At 47.0% G+C, this 16643-nt stretch overlaps 3 protein-coding genes across 14 annotated transcripts; 2 read left to right on the top strand and 1 right to left on the bottom strand.

Moving 5' to 3' along the window:
• Window positions 1–332: 332 nt before the first annotated feature.
• pgd (phosphogluconate dehydrogenase) lies at window positions 333–4690 on the top strand. Its single transcript, XM_057039795.1, has 13 exons — window positions 333–473; window positions 877–952; window positions 1028–1207; window positions 1289–1354; window positions 1436–1554; window positions 1675–1744; window positions 1824–1958; window positions 2049–2238; window positions 2972–3102; window positions 3197–3330; window positions 3763–3862; window positions 3993–4115; window positions 4202–4690. Exons 1-13 carry the CDS (start codon window positions 466–468, stop codon window positions 4319–4321), a joined length of 1452 nt encoding a protein of 483 aa, XP_056895775.1. The 5' UTR covers window positions 333–465; the 3' UTR covers window positions 4322–4690.
• Window positions 4691–6098: 1408 nt separating this feature from the next.
• Window positions 6099–9858, bottom strand: tardbpa (TAR DNA binding protein a). Of its 8 annotated transcripts, none has more exons than XR_008951742.1 (7): window positions 9121–9857; window positions 8771–8934; window positions 8519–8659; window positions 8187–8345; window positions 8023–8107; window positions 7169–7314; window positions 6099–6718 (listed from the first exon to the last, which is right to left on the bottom strand). XR_008951742.1 is itself a non-coding variant. In XM_057040992.1 (6 exons), exons 1-6 carry the CDS (start codon window positions 9359–9361, stop codon window positions 7220–7222), a joined length of 969 nt encoding a protein of 322 aa, XP_056896972.1. In that variant the 5' UTR covers window positions 9362–9856; the 3' UTR covers window positions 6099–7219. The 8 variants fall into 8 exon arrangements, 5 of the variants coding, with proteins under 5 accessions (XP_056896972.1, XP_056896973.1, XP_056896974.1 ...); XR_008951739.1 differs by having other exon boundaries at window positions 7987–8107; window positions 8771–8982; window positions 9121–9855; XR_008951741.1 differs by having other exon boundaries at window positions 8771–8982; window positions 9121–9855.
• Window positions 9859–9892: 34 nt separating this feature from the next.
• On the top strand, window positions 9893–13860 carry c8h1orf127 (chromosome 8 C1orf127 homolog). 5 transcript variants are annotated; one of them, XM_057040989.1, is made up of 11 exons: window positions 9893–10465; window positions 10543–10619; window positions 10708–10806; window positions 10892–11016; window positions 11114–11254; window positions 11325–11363; window positions 11450–11584; window positions 11680–11764; window positions 11883–12079; window positions 12158–12275; window positions 12704–13860. In XM_057040989.1, the coding sequence occupies exons 1-11, from the start codon at window positions 10437–10439 to the stop codon at window positions 13021–13023; spliced, it is 1365 nt and encodes a 454-aa protein (XP_056896969.1). In that variant the 5' UTR covers window positions 9893–10436; the 3' UTR covers window positions 13024–13860. The 5 variants fall into 5 exon arrangements, with proteins under 5 accessions (XP_056896969.1, XP_056896968.1, XP_056896966.1 ...); XM_057040988.1 differs by having other exon boundaries at window positions 12656–13860; XM_057040986.1 differs by having other exon boundaries at window positions 10711–10806; window positions 11883–12275; window positions 12656–13860.
• Window positions 13861–16643: the final 2783 nt, after the last annotated feature.

The raw sequence follows: 16643 nt of genomic DNA, 5'->3' as shown, positions 1-16643 counted from the left end.
TGAAAATCAAAAATAACATGAAAGGTCATGTAATTTTCGCGTTTAACGTGTGCTGTCATAACACATTGCGGGTTTCATGTTAATATATGTCTGAAGGAAAAGAGTAGCTTGACGAATTTTAATGTTTTATTTAAGAAAACTACAGCCACCATCTTTGTTAAACTCACGATAAACGACAGAAATCGGGCTGTGGGTGTGGCCTGAGGCGTGCAGCGTCTCATTCAGCCAATAAGAGAAGCGAGATCTCTGCTCAGGTCTATGGACCAATCACAATCCGCAAACCGCTCGCGACGGTTTGACCAGCGCTTTCTGATTGGTGGAAACCCTACGTGGGTGTGCGCGAGCGCCGTTGATCGTCACACTGGGAGGAGAATGAGGAAGTGAGAGAAATCTGAGGTGGAGAGAAGTGAGCTCGACTGTCATTCGAACAGTGTTACTTCACAGTAGTTTTACACGTACAACATCATGGCTGAGTAAGTTTAAAAATTCGGGTTTACACTCTTGTGCAGTCGAGAAATTAGATAGTTTGTGATGATTTATGTGTGGTCTTTGTAGAATATAGAATTTGTCGATTTTCTTTCCGCGTGAATATTTGGGGTAGACAGTTTAGTATATTGAGCTAGCAGCGTGCAAGCTAATCTACTACTAAAAATGATACCGTTTGATGTATGGTTTAGCTGCTTAACCGATAAGCAGCAGCTTCTGACTAGTTTACACTGCTTGTTAAACGTTGAAAATACGTTCTCAATGAAAAAAGTTTCTACAGTCTGAATGTCAACAATGGAGGAAATGGTGGGGAATTTCTATTGCCGTGTTCTGGCTGTAACCCGGTGCTCCACGAAACATTGAATGTAAATTCTCCCATTCTCTCCACAGAGCAGACATCGCACTGATTGGTTTGGCTGTCATGGGCCAGAACCTCATCATGAACATGAATGACCACGGCTTTGTGGTAAGGTCATGACCGGTGCACCGCTCCTGGTAATTCAGCTTTCCCTCGGAGTAATCAGCAATCCTCTCTCTGCAGGTCTGTGCCTACAATCGAACCGTGTCCAAGGTGCACGACTTCCTGAAGAATGAGGCGAAGGGTTCCAAAGTGATCGGAGCCGAATCTCTGGAGGACATGGTGTCCAAGCTGAAGAAGCCCAGGAGGATCATCCTGCTGGTCAAAGCCGGCCAGGCGGTGGATGACTTCATTGATAAACTGGTAGGCCCCGCGTCCTCGGCTGCATTAAAATCACTCGTGAATGAGGCCCGCCGTCCTAACTGGTGTGTATTTGTCCTTGAGGTTCCTCTACTCGAGGCCGGGGATATCATCATCGATGGTGGCAACTCTGAGTACAGAGATACAACAGTAGGTGACAGAGAAGCGCTTTTTACCAGCGGACCTTACGGAACAGAGGCTGTTCTCAGCTCTGGTGTTTCTGTCATTTAGCGGCGCTGTAAGAGTCTGAAAGAGAAAGGGTTGCTGTTTGTTGGCAGCGGAGTCAGTGGCGGAGAAGAAGGGGCACGTTATGGACCCTCCCTCATGCCAGGAGGACACAAGGAGGCCTGGTGAGGCTTCACAGACTCTCTGATGCATCATAAACTGCTAATATGAAACCCCGACCTGTCGGGGACAGCCGAGCTGCCATAGGATGAAGCATACACAGTTAAATTTCTCTGTTTTTTCAGGCCGCACATCAAAGACATCTTTCAGAGCATCGCGGCCAAGGTTGGAACGGGAGAGCCTTGTTGTGATTGGGTGAGCGACACCTCATTGGTTCGGGGTTTGGTGTGTTTATCATCCTCCCGTCTCACAATGATCGGCCTCGACGCTGCAGGTCGGAGACGAGGGCGCCGGGCATTTTGTGAAAATGGTCCACAATGGCATTGAGTACGGCGACATGCAGCTGATTTGTGAGGCGTATCACCTGATGAAGGACGTCCTGGAAATGAACCACGATGAGATGGCACAGGTGAGCGATTTGACGACCGCGTCGTCGTTGTTGTTTGCTTATTTACACACGTCGTTGGTAATCCGTACGAGCTTATTTGTTCGTGTTCAGGCTTTTGACGACTGGAACAAGACAGAGTTGGACTCCTTCCTGATTGAGATCACGGCGAACATCCTCAAGTACAGGGACTCTGATAACACACACCTGCTGCCCAAGATCCGCGACAGCGCCGGGCAGAAAGGCACGGGGAAGTGGACGGCCATTTCAGCCCTGGAGTACGGCACACCCGTCACCCTGATCGGTAAAGTCACAGACGAGGAAGTGTCGGGTTTCCTCTGCCGTCACAATGACATTGCAAAAACCGTTGCACAACACACGGGGAGATTTCCACATGGTTCCCAGAAATGAGAGGCTAGTTGTTTAGCTTGTCCCCGAGGCGTCTTCGACAGAATGCGATGAATGCGCAGCCGCTAAGAAGATTTGAAGGCTTTTCTCTCAGTCTGCTCATGTCAAGTGACATAAGGGGGATTTGTGCGCTCTCTGCAGCGCTGAGCTTTGCTCTGGCTGCATGATGGTTTCAAAACCCTCATCAATGTCCAGGTCAAAGAAAGAACGCCCAGTGTTGCAACTGCTGTGGACACTGGAGAGCCGTGGTCTGTTTGCTCTCTCGCAGCGTGCAGAGAGAGAGAATAGATGACGGTAAGATAGGGACTTTACAAAAGGCTCCTGTGTTTGAGCTGAGGACAGGAGGGACCAGTGGGCTCGGCTGCATTTTCTGCCCTCAAAAGGAAAAAGCACTCTTTATGGGGACGGTGGACGACAACACAACGTTCTGTCCGATTGCCCCCATCACCTCTGGTCTCAGCGCTACATCGCCAAAATAATTTTCATTGTCTCCTGACAAAACAAAACTGCTGAGTCATGTTTGTGAGACTCGGCGATCATTTCTGTTTCTGTGTTACTCTTCACTGGTTTAAGGTGTCTCCCTTCCTCCGCCTCCCCCTCTCCTCCCTCCCTTCTCCTCTTTGTCTCAGGGGAGGCCGTCTTCGCCAGATGTCTGTCCTCTCTCAAGGAGGAGCGAGTGGAGGCCAGCCGCAGCCTTTCAGGGCCGCAGGGGGTCAAATTCAGCGGCGACAAGGCTGCGTTCCTGGAGGACATCAGAAAGGTAAAAAGCATCAATACACAGACAGTAACATCAATCAACTGTCTCGGGGCAAATATATAGTGACGTAAAAGGCTGCGTGCGTCTGTGTCCGCAGGCTCTCTACGCATCCAAGATCATTTCCTACGCGCAGGGATTCATGCTGCTGCGCCAGGCGGCCAAAGAGTTCAGCTGGTCCCTCAACTACGGCGCCATCGCTCTGATGTGGAGGGGAGGCTGCATCATCCGAAGGTTCGCCTCAACCTCACGTGGTCAAAACATGCCCCCCCCCACCCGACCCTGGTGCAATATTCCCACATGTCAACACGCATCTTTCACCAGCAGTGTGAGACATGCGGTCGGGTTCAGCACGAACTCCCCGAGGACAAAAGTCCTCTTCATGTCCACCGTTGTGTCAGAATATTATCAGTGCATTTTCTGATGTTGCGCCTCAATTTAACCATTTAATCATTTCTTTCCTTTTTGTCGCGTCTTTGAATGAGAAACATGATGAACTCTGAAACTGTTGTGCGAATCGGACTAAAAGTAAAATGAGGAAGACTGAATGTGGGGAAAACGCCTGTTGCTTAAACCCACCAGAGGCGGCTTGAAAAGCATGCTGGGTAATGAGCCGTACTCCACAGTTGAAATACGAGCTGAACGCCCGTCTCCCTCCCCCTGTAGCGTCTTCCTGGGTAAGATCAAAGAGGCGTTCGACAGAGACGGCGAGCTGCAGAACCTGCTGCTGGACAGCTTCTTCAGCCAGGCTGTGCAGGACTGTCAGGTATGAGGAAGTGTCCAAACGCACATTTGTAAGACCCAGATGAACACACACCCGAGGAAACAAAGCATTTCCTCTTCTCCTGATTTAACCTCTGTTGATGAAATGAGCCTGTTTTCCTGTTCCTGCCCAGGCGTCATGGCGCAGGACAGTGAGCACGGGCGTCCAGCACGGGATCCCCATGCCCTGTTTCACCACGGCGTTGTCCTTCTACGACGGTTACAGACACGAGAAGTTACCCGCTAACCTCCTCCAGGTGAGACAGACGGAGACGCTGGAACTGAACACAACATCAAATCTCTTGTTCTTGTCTCATGCGAGTGTGGTTGCTCTGCGTTTCAGGCACAGAGGGACTACTTTGGAGCGCACACGTACGAGCTGCTGTCAAACCCCGGAAAGTTCATCCACACCAACTGGACCGGCCACGGAGGAAACGTCTCCTCCTCCTCCTACAACGCATGAGGACCACGCCACCCCAAAGACCAAGGAGCCACGAGATGACCCATCAGATACTGTCATAAATATCTCTGCCACCCACCTCAGCTACCTTAATTAGACTTTCTACTCCTTTAAAACCATCTTTATTTATCACCAGGAGGACTGATAGATCATGTGTGTTGTAAAAGATTTACTGTAGCAAATTCGATGATGATGATGGAAACAGGAGGAGACGCTGCTGGATCCACCAGGAAGACCCTGATGTTTATGCTGGTTTTCAGGCTAACGCCAAACCGTGCCGTGGGCCCTGGGTTCACCGTGGTAACACTGGATTATAGTTAGCCAGTGCACTGTGCTGTATTAGGCTAAATAAAGAATCTAATCCCTTTATAATTAGCTTGTGTGGTCCTTACTCTCTGCTGTAAACAGGATTTTACTCTTTGTTTGTTTGTGACACTAATTTGGGCAACAGATGATTAAAATCTCTCATATGCATTTAAATTCAAGTTGGCATAGTACTCGAGGAATTAAATAATAAACTAGTAATTATACAGTCGGAGAACTTAAAATTCCTGCTTCACAGGATTCAATGATTACATTTATGTTTAGCATATAGATTTCTCAATCCTGTACGTGTTTAAATAATTTTGGTAAATTTAGCTTTAATTTATATGAGTCGTCATCGGGGTAGTAAGTGCACCAAAATAAGACCAGACTTACAACAAAAGTTGTTTACACCTTTATGACAGGACATCGGGAATTACATCAATTCACACGATGTCCGGCAGATGGCGCCAAACACCAAAACAGCACTGCCGCTTAATAATACAATCAGTGCTGCTGAGAATTTGAATCATTTTAAAAGTACAACTTACAAAATGCATTTTTTTACATTTCGTTTTTATTGTAATTCTAAACATATGACAGTCTGATATGGATCCTGTCCGCTATAGTAATGAGCAGAGGTATAAGACAGTAATTCATTGACATCCTACTGTGTTTGATGAGGGCTTCAGACGCAAAACGTAACGCTCAGCCCTCTGATCCCTGCTGAGACAGTCGGCTCCGGATGCCGAGGGGAATTATGGGAAATCACACCTGCGTCCTAACGGCAAACAAAGCCTCATATCGCTGCACGCGCCACAGAACCTTCAACCTTCACATTTAACACCTGGCGCAACCGCCTGCGCGTCGGTGCTCTTCAGCCGTCGCATTTATCTGGATTTAGCTGATCAGTCCGAATAATAATGTGTAACGGGTCACGTGCGGGGCAATAACGTCATACTACGCAACAGTAACTATGGCGACTGCGACGACCCCCTTCCCCCCGAAAAAAACCCCCAAAACATTACAGCACAAACCACGTACCCCATTTCAGGGTGTTGGAGCTTAATTCGGGATGTTTGAGGTGCCAGGAAAGATAAAAGGTTTCCTTTGATGACAAATCTTTATTGGAGTCACGTGGTCACGACGGACGCGGTCCGAGCAGCTTCTCTGAAGATTTTAAATGTTGAGACGCGGAACGTCATTTAACATTTAAAAACGTTGAATTCTTTTCCCATAATAATAATAAATGGCCTTTTCTTGCAAATGAGATAGAATAAGCTTATTTATTAAGCCATTGAGGGAGACTAATAAATGTAGGATCAAATGTACTTTTCGAGCTTTATAATAATGAATATATATATGTGTTGTTTCTTATTAATGGACAGGGTTCTACACAAAAGAAATAAACAACTTATAAAGTCCTCCCGCGCTCTCCTGTGTATGTGTATGCACATCTAGACTGAGACAAACCAGGTGATTACAAACTCAACTTTTATTTTACACTCCAATACTAAAATAGTTCAAAACACAAAGTGATCTCCTGCTGGCATGGTTGGTTGTTAAAATCCATTTAATAACCTCTCAGTTCGTACATCGAACCACTTTACAAAGGAAACAAACAAAAACAAAAAAAGAAAGAAAAAAAAAAAAAAGGACGCACGCTGCCTCCTCAGGATTCACACCAAAGGGAAACCAAGCCGTAAATACGATCCTGTTATCGGTGATTAATCAGGACAGAGAGAGACGATTCGCTGACAGAGATGCAGGGTTTTCAATTTAAGGCAGGTTTTGTCTTTCACAAGTCGGAGCGATGCTGGAGGTGGGAGTGAGTCTGGGTCAATTTGTGGCGTTTGTGGGTGGAGACAAATGCCTTCGGCCCAATTGGGTTCGGTCCGCTAGAATTTTCTTAGCGCTGTGGTCGGGTGGGGCGGGGAGAGAGCGAGAGAGGGGGTCTTGCTAGCGAAGTGAAGATGGTCCTTTTCAGGAATAAGGCAGTCATGCAACAATTCCAGTGGAAGTCCCGCCGACATCTTCAGCTCCTCTGCAAGTGACTCCAACCTGGACGAAAACCTGGGCTGTCCGTGTCCGAGGCCCCTACACATGTGGATTAAAGTGCGGGCAGTTCAGTGTCATCCACATAGACAGAAATACGTCAGGTTCTGCTTATTCTCCTCACAAATCAGAGTCAGAAACACAACCTCCACAGAGGAACAAGCACTCAACACGCCACCCTCCGAGCTCGCTCCAGAGTCGCCTTTCCACACAGAGCAGAGGAGGAAGTGGAGCACAGACAGCCAGCACGCACATCAGACTCAGACAGTCAAGAGGTACCAGGTACAGACGGGCGCAGCGCTTGAACCTTGCAGAGGATTGGTGGCAACAGCGGCGGCGTGATGCGCCCGCGCCCGCACAAATCCACAGGTTCGTCTCCTCTGACAAGCACACGCTCGCATGCTCGCTCTCATAACGGCTCATTCTCACCAACCACTGATCTCCAAACACTAATGCCTAATAAAGGGGAGATGGAAAGGAGACGACACCCACCGTCCACACAGTAAATGCAGAGTGAAGTTGTGTTCTTTGATGTCAAAGCATTTACACATGGGAAGAGGGGAACTGATACTGAGATCTGTTGAACATTGCTGCCAGTGTGGCCATTCCTCCCGGGAAATTGGGGAACGCTTGATGAACTGCAGAAGAGATTTTCATCAGGTCGGTTCCAAAAGATGACAACCAAAAAAAAAAGTTTTTTTTTTTTTTTTTTAAATAAATGATGCTTTCAGGCGCATACACATGAGGAATTATGGGGAAAAGGGGCTCTTTTGATCATGATCACAACATGTAACATAAATGCGCATTAACAGAGTGCGACACATTCAGTGTGCAACTACAAAAACTGCTCAAACGTCTCATATAAATTCTCTTTAAACAAAATAAAAGGCGATTTTGTCTTCAAATAAGGTACAAAGAGTTCTCCCTGTAGTTATACTTACCAGACTGACCTAGCTTGACTAGAGAAAAGGCTAACGCTAAGTTCTAAATGCCCCAGTTGGAAGACTTGCTGGGTTCTGCAGAGTTACCAAACCCAGGACTGAAGCCGCCACTAGAGGCCGCGTTAGTGCCTGGGACCCAGCTGACGCCCGCTGAGCCGGGGCCGCTGTAGCTGGTGCTGGCAGAGCTGAAGGTCTGATCACGGGTGGTACTGGCTGTGCCCGCCGCTGTGGTCAGACCCTGCTGGTTAGCCAGCATGCCCATCACCCCCCAACTCCTCTGCAGAGCAGCGGCTACCATGGCCGGGTTAAGCCCCATCCCCGCTAAATTAGCCCCAGAACGATTACTGCCGTAGCCCTGGCTGAACCCACCAGCCCCGGACTGCCCTCCTTCCGTCATTTGCCTACTATTATTGTGTTTTGGTTCGGCATTGGAGATGTGCACGCTGACGCCCTTGATGATCAAGTCCTCTCCACACAGGGCCTGAGCAACCTGGACAGCAAATCACAGCACCGTTAGTATCGGAACCCCAAACGGGTCAAAGTCGCTCCTCGCTTTTCCAGACTCTCACCTGATGATCCGCGAACGTGACAAACGCAAAAGCCCGGAAAGGTTTGGGGATAAAGACGTCGGTGACCTCGCCGTACTGCATAAAGTACTGTCTCAGTTCCTCGGCCGTCATGTCCTCTGTGCAGCGGCCAACAAAGACTTTACGATCATCGGGACACGCCTGCAGGACAGACAACAAAAGCCGGAGATCAGCTGCCGCTGTGGAATCTTGCTATTTTTCACTTTCACAATTTTCCGTTTTGGATTCTCTTCACAAAAACACTCCCAACTGAATCCCAGCCATCATTATCGGCCTATCATTTGGGTTCGATTCCGGTAATGTTGCTCCGGTACCTTTGAGTTAGGAAGTTTGCAGTCGCACCACCGACCATCGATCAAGTGCCTCTGAGCGATCACTTTAATCTGCGTCTCATAGTCGGTGAACCGGACAAAGCCGAAGCCTTTGGAGTTGCCGGTCTTTAGATCTCTCTTGACCTGGAGCGAAACAGATACAATTTTAGAAAAAAAAAAAAAAAAAAACTAAATCAAGCTGCACATCCTCAAATGAGCGGTCTAAAAATATCCAACAGCATGAGGATGTTTTACCTGTACCATGATGACTTCTCCAAAGGTACTGAAATAATCTTTCAGATCTTGTTCTGTCGTTTTCCACGGCAGCCCAAGAACGATGAGATCCGACGTTTTCTGAAAGCCCCTTTTAACTTTCACTGCAGAGGCAGCATCTATTTCCTCCATCTTCCTTTTATTATCTGAAACATAAATCGACGCGGCCTCAGATGCATCAGATGTTGGTGAAACTGAAGAAAAGAATATGAATGATTAAGGTTTACCGTAGAAACAAGCAATCATTCTTCATGAGAACACTCTTGTCTAGGCTACATATTTCAAGTTAAGCTGGACAGAGACAAAGTCCCGGCCACCAAACCTGGTCTCACCTTTTGGGTAATTGACGATGTACACCAGGTTTCCCCAGTCGTTCTCCGGTGCGTACAGGACGCCCTCCAGAAGCCGGACCCCCCTCAGGCACTGCGTCTCCGGGTTCCTGTACCGTAGCCCGCACGCCCCTGGGAACTGCGCTGCCACGGATGACAGGAGGACCGTTCCGTCGTCCTCCGATGGGATCTCCATGGGCTCTTCATTTTCATCCTCGGCCACACGAATGTATAAATACGGCATGACTCCAGGGGGTTGAAGGCCGGTCCAGGCTAGAGCTCAAGTTACCAGTAAACACTGTAACGATGCACGCGAGTTTCTAGCGAAGTTTCTCCAGTTAGCAAGGTGACGCAACTCAACTGCAAGGGCACTCAAAGGCAGACAACGAAATCTTATAAAACGCAGAAGACGCACCGCCACCGATTGCCCCAATGTTTAATATTTGCGGCCATGAAAACTTACAAGTTCTTTAAAATTCGTCACTGGTAGCACGTTGAAGCAAGTTAGCTGGCTCGCTAACAAGCTAGCAAACTCAAGACAGCTTGGAAAAAATGAATGACCATCCAGTTTGACGCGTTTTTACTGACATCAAACACCCAAATAGTGCTCCTGTCTAACAAAGTGCTGTCGAAAATTACCCTCAAATACAAATGTCGATAGGGAATGCTATTTGCGGCAATATAACAGCAGAAGCATCAGAAAAAAGTGACTGCAAAGCTAACCCTATCGCCACACGCTAGCTAACAAAATGGCCGGCCAGCTTCAACAGATGACATCATGCCGATGGCAGAGTACATTGTGAATTTTGGTAGGGGTGGAGAAATTTACTTTAAAAATAAATTTCACTAGTAGTTTGCCTTTAAGGGTGTATTCACCTGTAATATAGCTAAATCTTTTACTTTCTAATATTGTACAATTACCTCTGCTGAACGAGCGTTTCAATCCTTCAACCCTCAAAGATTAGTTTGTTGGATCTCCCCCCAACTGCTCAACGGAACGTTGAACCCAAACAAAAGTATGCAGTGGGAATAATGTTAAATAAATGAACATCTAAAAATGGAATAAAATGTTTTATAGTGCACGACTATGATACCTAATTCTTCTCCTTTGGAATGTGGGTGTAAAAAAAAGAAGTAAGATCTAAGGAAGTGAATAGATGCAGCTAAATCGTTTTAAAGACCTTTTGGAGACAATGATGGTTCTTTTTGAAGTTTTTGTCACTTACACATAAAAACGCAACGCAAACACACCTGTTTCCCCACCTGCCTACAAATACAGGATCAGACTTCTTACGGGCATTTCTTTTAGGGCAAGCGGTATGGACAAGACAAATTTCTGCAGACTTGTGTGAGTACAATACATTTTAAGCATCATCAAATTTATTATTATTGATATAACATCTCACGTTAGGGTTCTTTCTACAGTTTTGTACTGCGTTTTATTCTGGGGGATGCATCTCCTGTCCAAAAAAGAGAATTGATTGAGACGCCGACATCATCAGGTATATTGAACCGATTTATTTGACTGACACTATTGCTCCCGGTGTTCTCGCAGGATGTGGTGCATTTTTGTATTTTGTGTCTTTTCAGAAGGTGTGACGTGTTTTTCTGAATATATGGAGACGACGATCCACAGTGCAAGAGCACAAGAACTGAGAGTCTGGATGTCAGAGACCTTACAGAGCAAAGGTGATTCCCCACAACACACACGCACACACACACACACACACACACACACTGAAGACAAGCTGAATATCAGGTTTTTTCCCAACAGTCAGTCTTGCCTCTCTGGATCACCTGAACCTCCAGCTGTCTGCCTGTGGATTCTCACTGCACAAAGACTCAAACAATGACTTCCTTTTTAGAGCCAGTTACTCTGGCTGCTCGGTGCAGCATCAGGTTTGTCAAACTGTCGGAGCATTTTCTAGTCTGCATTCACAGATTTTGACATTTGCGGCCAAGCTTCGTCACTGGTACATCTCTGGCTCTCATTCAGCGTGGATACCATGTACTTGTACTGAATCTGAAGAGGATAAACGGCTTCAGAAGCAGGTCTCCAAGGCTTATAATGAAGTGTCCTGTGGTTTCTGTGCTACCCTGCAGAGAGCAAATCCAGTGTGACCCAGAGTTTATCCAGGTAAGCATGCCATGGTCGTATTTGGATCATTTCAATCATAGATTTTGATCAGGTTTGTTCCCATCATTAGGTGACCAGAGAAGTTCCCAATGTCAACTGGGGAAATGAGGTACTAATTTATTTTGATGCCTCAATCCTTTATTTGCTTGGACGTCTGGAGGTAAATCTTTGTTGAGCGTGTGTTTGGTCACGCAGCTGCAGTGGTTTCTGTCTCTGGGCGACTTCATTGTTGCTCTGGAGGATGCCAGCCTGATCCAGATGAGCACCGCTGTGAGAGGGACGAACGTCTCAGTTCAGGGCAGGAGGACGGAGGTCTTGAGCCCTGTCGATGTAAATCTTCAACACGTTCAATTCCGCCATCTAGTGGTCTGCTTACGCATCGCAACGGATGTTGGATAATTTTGCCCTGTTTGTTGTTGATGCAGGTTTTGGGAAATGTAGGAGAATTCCTGGCATTGAAGCTAGTCAGCGGCCAGTATGCCTACAGTATGGAAGCCATATGTCCAACAGGTAATCTGCTGCCTTTAGTAGCAAGAAGAAACTACAACCTGTCTAATACTAATACTTTTAAAAAAATGTATTATAATAAATATACACACTTTTGAGGACATTTTGCCCTGTATTATAGTGACCACCTCCATTAAAGAGGACATTGTGCTGCACATTCTCAAAAGGCACGTGGGTCTGACCAAACGAGGCAGCCATGACCCCGAAGCGCTGACAGTCAGCAGCGTGTCGGTGAACCAGACGGATCGTTTCACTGTGCAGGAGACCAGCCAGTTTGTGACACTCACCATCCCCTCGGCCCAAATACTCCAGACAAAGGTCAGCAGGACGGGCTCCTGTTTTCACTGCATCTTCCCCAATAAGGGTCCGAGCCTGAGCCGGGGGTTTGTTTTACAGGCCTGCCCCGACAGCAAACGCCTCCTGCAGCCGTTCTACAGGGTCGGTGTGCTGCTCTCCTTCAAAGAGACAAATCACAAAATGCAGTGGAGCATAGAGAACACACTGCCATGCACAGGTGAGCCTGCTGCTGATTAACACATAAAACTAAAGTGGTGATTAATTACTGCAGGATATGATTCATCCAATGGCCGTTTTACTGCACATGCCAGACTCTTATTTTTGTTTGCTGCTCGGTCGATCTGTCATCATCTAACTTTACACATTAAAGCTGTTTAATGTTAAGCTGCATCTATCTATCTATCTATCTATCTATCTATCTATCTATCTATCTATCTATCTATCTATCTATCTATCTATCTATCTATCTATCTATCTATCTATCTATCTATCTATCTATCTATCTATCTATCTATCTATCTATCTATCTATCTCTATCTATCTATCTATCTATCTATCTATCTATCTATCTATCTATCTGATGTTTTATACTCACAGTTGGGCCTGTTGTGTCACACGGGGTCATGACCTCTCCTGGGCCCTCAGATGGGCCCCTGCTCAAGAGACGCGAAGAGACGCGCGTGCAGCTGGAGAACAGCACTCCTGACCTCCACATGGATGCTACGTCTGCGCAGCGAGCTGCAAATGCGTCTGTGGTGTTTGGTGGCGACGGCGCCGCCTCCAATAATGCGACTGAAAGAACCAAGCTGGATTTTCTAAATGTGACCATGAATGCAGAGCCGGCCTTGCTCGGGCCACCGACCGCAGCCGAACGTTCAGAGTCATTAGCTGAGCCGCAATACCGACAATTCACCACATCCAGTGGAGACAAAGACCATCAGCAGCAGCTGAAGTTCATTTGGTAGAATTAGAAACTTGAGTGAGTGAGCAGCAATGTAGTTACACCTCTTTTATTGTGAACATTCTAATGCATAGTATTAATAAGACATAGAAAGACAGCCATGCTGACCAATTAAATGTCTTTATGCCATCATAAAAAAGACTCCCAGCATTTGTTTTACAACTGTTAACGTTTGCCCTTGAGTTTCGCGTATCTGCTGCAGTACACCGACTCGACAGTAGAGGGCAGCGTTCAACGCGTTTTCCGTCTTATTTGAAGAGGGACCCACAGCTTGTCTGCAGATGTTGGAAATTAACACATTTGATCTATTTTCGCGATGAAAATGGCCTTCTTTTCGTCTGCCAACAGCATTACGTTCAATAACACTGTACATACACTGATTTTATTTGTAGTTATGAGTGAAAAATAGGTTTTTTTTATTTGTTTGGGGAATGAGAAGTGAACAACAAGGGGGACAAAAGGAATTATGCTTGACGAATCACCCCCTACTAACTATAACAAAATATATTTGACCTTGTTAGGCTGTTTTAGTTGGTGGGCAACTTGCCACAATATGCAGCTCATAAAATCACATGGAAGCAAAGTGCCTGATGAAACATGATTTATTCAGAAAAGACAATAAATAATACATATTTGCAATGCTGTTGTCCCAACAAACCTTACTTCGGCATGAATTTACCTTAAAAACACAAATATCTCATGCCTAGTTAAAAATAAGCAGCCACAAGAACCTAATTGTCAAGATGCTGTAATTTCCAAGAGGTTATCTAAATGTTACTGTTGATTATACAGTGGGATCTTTGCCAGCTGTGATTTGAAATAAACACTTTTCCATACGAAACCGCAGATTTGAAACAGATCCTCTTTACTAAAATAACTGAATATGGCGTGTTTCGGTTTTGTTTCCACCCTTTTGTTCACCTCTGCTGTGGTGACCTCCTGGTACGCACCAAAGCATCTGTAAATGATAAAGGCGCCGCTTCACGCCGTTACATGCATCATATACGTCGGGCTGTGAGGCAGAAACTCCAAACTTCCACGTGCCTTTGGTCACCATCTGCTGGGAGAACTTATGAACAGGAAATGGAATAAGTGGTGCAAAAATTTTTAAAAATAAATAGGGTCTTTCATGTGGCTTCTTTTTGGCCATAACGCTATCTGTACTGACTGTTTGCTGCTTTTTCCAAGTTGCAAATTCCTTTCATGTCTGTCTTTTTTTCTTCTCTTTTTTCTTTTAATTTCTCTCAGAACATATGGTTTGCACATCTGGGAGATGCTAAGCATGGTGGCACCCAGCCCCCGCACACGCCGCCTCTGTGTAGTGATCCATATATGGTCTTCATTGTTATTATTCATAATTACTCATCATTATTATAAACAAGTTCGGTCTTGATTGCCCTCCTTCTGATTGCGGAACAACAAAAAAAAAGAAACGCTCAATAATTTGGAACTTTCAGAGGATCAACTTTGAAGGTTTTTGTCTCGTGTCACCGACTGCAGCCCTGTTTACGCGACTGTTGGTCTTTAGATGTTGTCTTGTTATAAATCCATGTGGGCCCGGCATGCTTGTCCCGATCTGACCCCTCTTATGGCGTCTCCCTCCGCGGGGCCGCTTTGATGGACTATTTAGAATGGTGGGCGTCTTCGGGGTGAACGGGCCCTGGGTGACAAACCGAGCTGCCACGTGACCGCAAACGAGCAACCAGATCAGATCAGGAAACCTGATAAGTGCGTCTCATCTCGGCTCGTTCGAGAATAACCACATTTGATCCCGCGTAATAGGAAGAGAGCATCGTTAACTGACTGACAATTTAATGGCACCGAAATGAAGTCAGAATTACTGTTGTGGACAACTTTGGGTCATTAAATGCCACTTCAGCATCCTCTGCTTGCTGGCTGCCAGCCCTCCGTCTCTCAGGGTGGGGGTGGGGGGTTTATGCCACTGGAGAGAAGAAGAGGAGGGGTGGGGAGGAAGGCTTTGTGCAGCTTTGAGTGGTTTGCTGGACCTCTTCATCTCGTTTGGCGAGTAATTACAGAATCACGGGTCAACCACGCATGTAACCACGGCTGCCTTGCACAGTAGCAGATGTGCTGGTGACATTATCCAGCAGCAGCCAAAGGTAAACAAAAACAGACGCAGACGTTGCTACGGAGCCCTCGCCAAACTCCCGTACACCGATAATTGTTCCCACGTGGGCCCACTGAGCTGGAGCAGTAAAAGGCCCGGGTACGGCCCGTTTAACTCGGTCCGTCCTCCTCCAACAGCAATTTATGAATGGAGGGGGAGAAGAGCATCGGATGGCGCCGGAGGTGGCGCTTTCGTTTGGCCATGTCATCAATGCACGTTCTGCTTCCCACCACAACGCCTACTGGCGTCGATGCTTCTCCCTGTTGGGTCGCGATCGGGTGTGGGTGTGCGTGACAGTGCACGATGTCAGGGAGGTCCCTAGTTGGAGCAGAGCCAGAGCTGCTGTGGCCCAGATGAAACAGCGAGGAAGAGGCTCCATTTGGCTGTTCTGCTCTGGCTCTGGGGTCTGGGCCTGTGTAGGAGCAAAGATCCGGCCCTGCAGGAGTGTGTGGATGTGTGTGTGCGCGCGTGCGTGTGTGTGTGCGTGAGCACACTGACTTGTGAGATGTCACAAGTTCAGACCTTTCTTGGTTGGATTTTAAATAATCCTGATTCAGTGGTCTGTTTTAATAATTCACAAAACACTTTCAACATTCCTGTGTTCCTGTTACACACACACACACACACACACGCACACACACACACACACGGGCACGCGAGTGCATGCATACATGTCGTACACCATGACGCTCGCTGCCAGCAGCACATGCCTCCTCTCCCTCTCTCATTAACCGCAACTGTCAGATCCTCCAAATGAGGAGCAATTAAACCAGATAATAAACACTCGCCATCAATTCCTGTTTGTTGTTGTTGTTGTTGTTGCCGATGTCAACGAGCTCGGGGCTCCACTCCTGCCACCTTAGCGCTAACTAGTACTTGAGTAACACACAGGAGCAGCGAGGGGAGAGTCCTCCACATCACTGCGAAGGCCCGTACCTGCCGCCTGTGTATGCCTGGCTAATAAAAAGAGGCAGGGAACGTTAACAATTACATCTCATCACACACGGCTCACGGAGGCGGCGCTTTCATCCCCGGCCTTCACAGAAAAGGCAAACAAAGCGCGGCAAACTGTCAAGATAAAGCTGTGTTTGGGATTGGCGGTGTGTCGGGGCTTTGTGGAGGGCAGTGATCCCGGCTCTGTGAGACAACGTGCTGGAAAGACTCCCCTGTTTGCTCTTGTATTGGAGCGATAAGGCCGGTCCCTCATCACACCTCACTGGTGACGGGGGGCTCGTCTCCCCCGGCGATGAGACTGCAGGGCGAGCTGTCGGAGAGGGCAGCGACGGAGAGGTTTTGCTTTATGACGCTGTGGAATCCCTGATAGCCTTCCTACATTAAAAAGAGGTTTAAACCTCCACAAAAGTACAGGAATCTCATCAATTCTTTCTCCCTCATTGAGAAATTCGTCATCTATGAATTTCAGCCTTAATCTCTGGTCTCGATTGCTCCTTTAAAAAAAGCGCAGTGTGCATGAAGGTGACACGTTTCACCGAGCG

Source organism: Takifugu flavidus, chromosome 8, assembly GCF_003711565.1.
Source record: "Takifugu flavidus isolate HTHZ2018 chromosome 8, ASM371156v2, whole genome shotgun sequence".
Lineage (NCBI taxonomy): Eukaryota > Metazoa > Chordata > Actinopteri > Tetraodontiformes > Tetraodontidae > Takifugu > Takifugu flavidus.
The sequence above is the reverse complement of the archived record's forward strand: the minus strand, read 5'-3'. Positions and strand labels throughout refer to the sequence as shown.